We start from the raw sequence: 1,281 nt of genomic DNA on the forward strand, positions 1-1,281 counted from the left end.
TGGTGTGAGCTCATGTTTTCTGGCAGGAGACTTCCTTTTTATTTATCTTACATAGTTTGTCGTCATTGTCCCACTGGATCTTGGCACTCAGCTTCATCACTGTATCCAGCTTTTTTGGCAAGGTTCTCCACAGGGTATGTGGGTCAAAGTTTTGTTACACTGTCTCAAAAATCGTGGATCCGTTTCGTAAATGTTACAGTTTATATATCTCTTATTTGTTTTTCCCCGCCTGATATTTAGTTAGTTGAGGTGGATATTCCGAAGTTCAGCCAAATGAAGTTTTACAAGCATCGATTCCATCAGAAAGTCTTCTACAATCGTTTCTCTTGTCCAACTTCGTTCTCCGTGGTAAGGTACAGTGCGTCTCAATACACCTGAAACAGGTTCAGCTGTACCTTTGTTATAGTTGGGCTGATTGCTAGGGCCCCTGAGGATTTGGTCGCCTTTCTCTAGAGCGTGCTCTACACTGGTTCACTTGAAATTTTCGTGATGGAGATATTTTACTATGCCAGATTCCCATCGTTATCTTCTTCATTTTGCACTGTTTTTCTTCGGAACTGTTGTTTATTAGTTGGCATGTTCACTCCGTTTGATCACAGTAAAAAGCATCAGTCACGTTGGCAGTATACCTAAATATTGATAGCTAGAGTGCGTTGGGTGATTTACAACCTACCATTCATGCAACAGATCCATATTCCGGGATTTATATTTACTAGAACAATACGTTTCAGGTTGTGCACTGCAACTTCTGTGATAAGTCCAAAGGTCGAGTTTTCTATGGGTATTCCTTGCAGTTGTTCAAAACAATCTCTACTGAGTTCAGATTACGTAAGCAAGAATCGGTCGAGTTGTTCACAAAAGTTTTCTTCTTCTAGGGTTCCATATGGCACAACGTGGTTATCCACAGCAACTGCTTTGGAGGGCCGTAGGTTTACAGATGAGGACAGTTAGCTTACATCGAACGAAACCTCCTCTTCATCGCTTACATTCCCCAGTTTTTCCCAGCACTATTGAAATGCAACTCATTTTCGTGGTCGACTTTACGCACGAGGAAAATACATATCTCTGTGTTGACAAGAGCAGCCTCAACACTTCCCTATTGGTGTAGGTTTAATCATATGAACAGTGAACACTCTTCACAAGCCTCTAAAACGATTCGGCTGTATCGGTTCAAACCCTAACAGAGTGATGTTTAGTTGACCGGATGCCTATTCCAAAAATGTTAATTTTGTAAGCTGTCCGCTGGTAGGTTAACTGCTTAGTTGAGACTGGTCGACTATC

At 41.5% G+C, this 1,281-nt stretch overlaps 1 protein-coding gene across 1 annotated transcript in view; it reads left to right on the plus strand.

The window, feature by feature from the left end:
* The window catches only part of T265_07969 (hypothetical protein), a gene marked incomplete at both ends in the record, with an annotated part of 192,073 nt that overhangs the window by 150,618 nt on the left and 40,174 nt on the right, over window positions 1-1,281 (plus strand). The window contains one exon of the mRNA XM_009173646.1: window positions 241-348. Coding sequence (XP_009171910.1) covers window positions 241-348 — 108 coding nt within the window. The remainder of the gene's footprint in view (window positions 1-240; window positions 349-1,281) is intronic.

This window comes from Opisthorchis viverrini (genome assembly GCF_000715545.1).
Source record: "Opisthorchis viverrini unplaced genomic scaffold opera_v5_192, whole genome shotgun sequence".
Classification (NCBI taxonomy): domain Eukaryota; kingdom Metazoa; phylum Platyhelminthes; class Trematoda; order Opisthorchiida; family Opisthorchiidae; genus Opisthorchis; species Opisthorchis viverrini.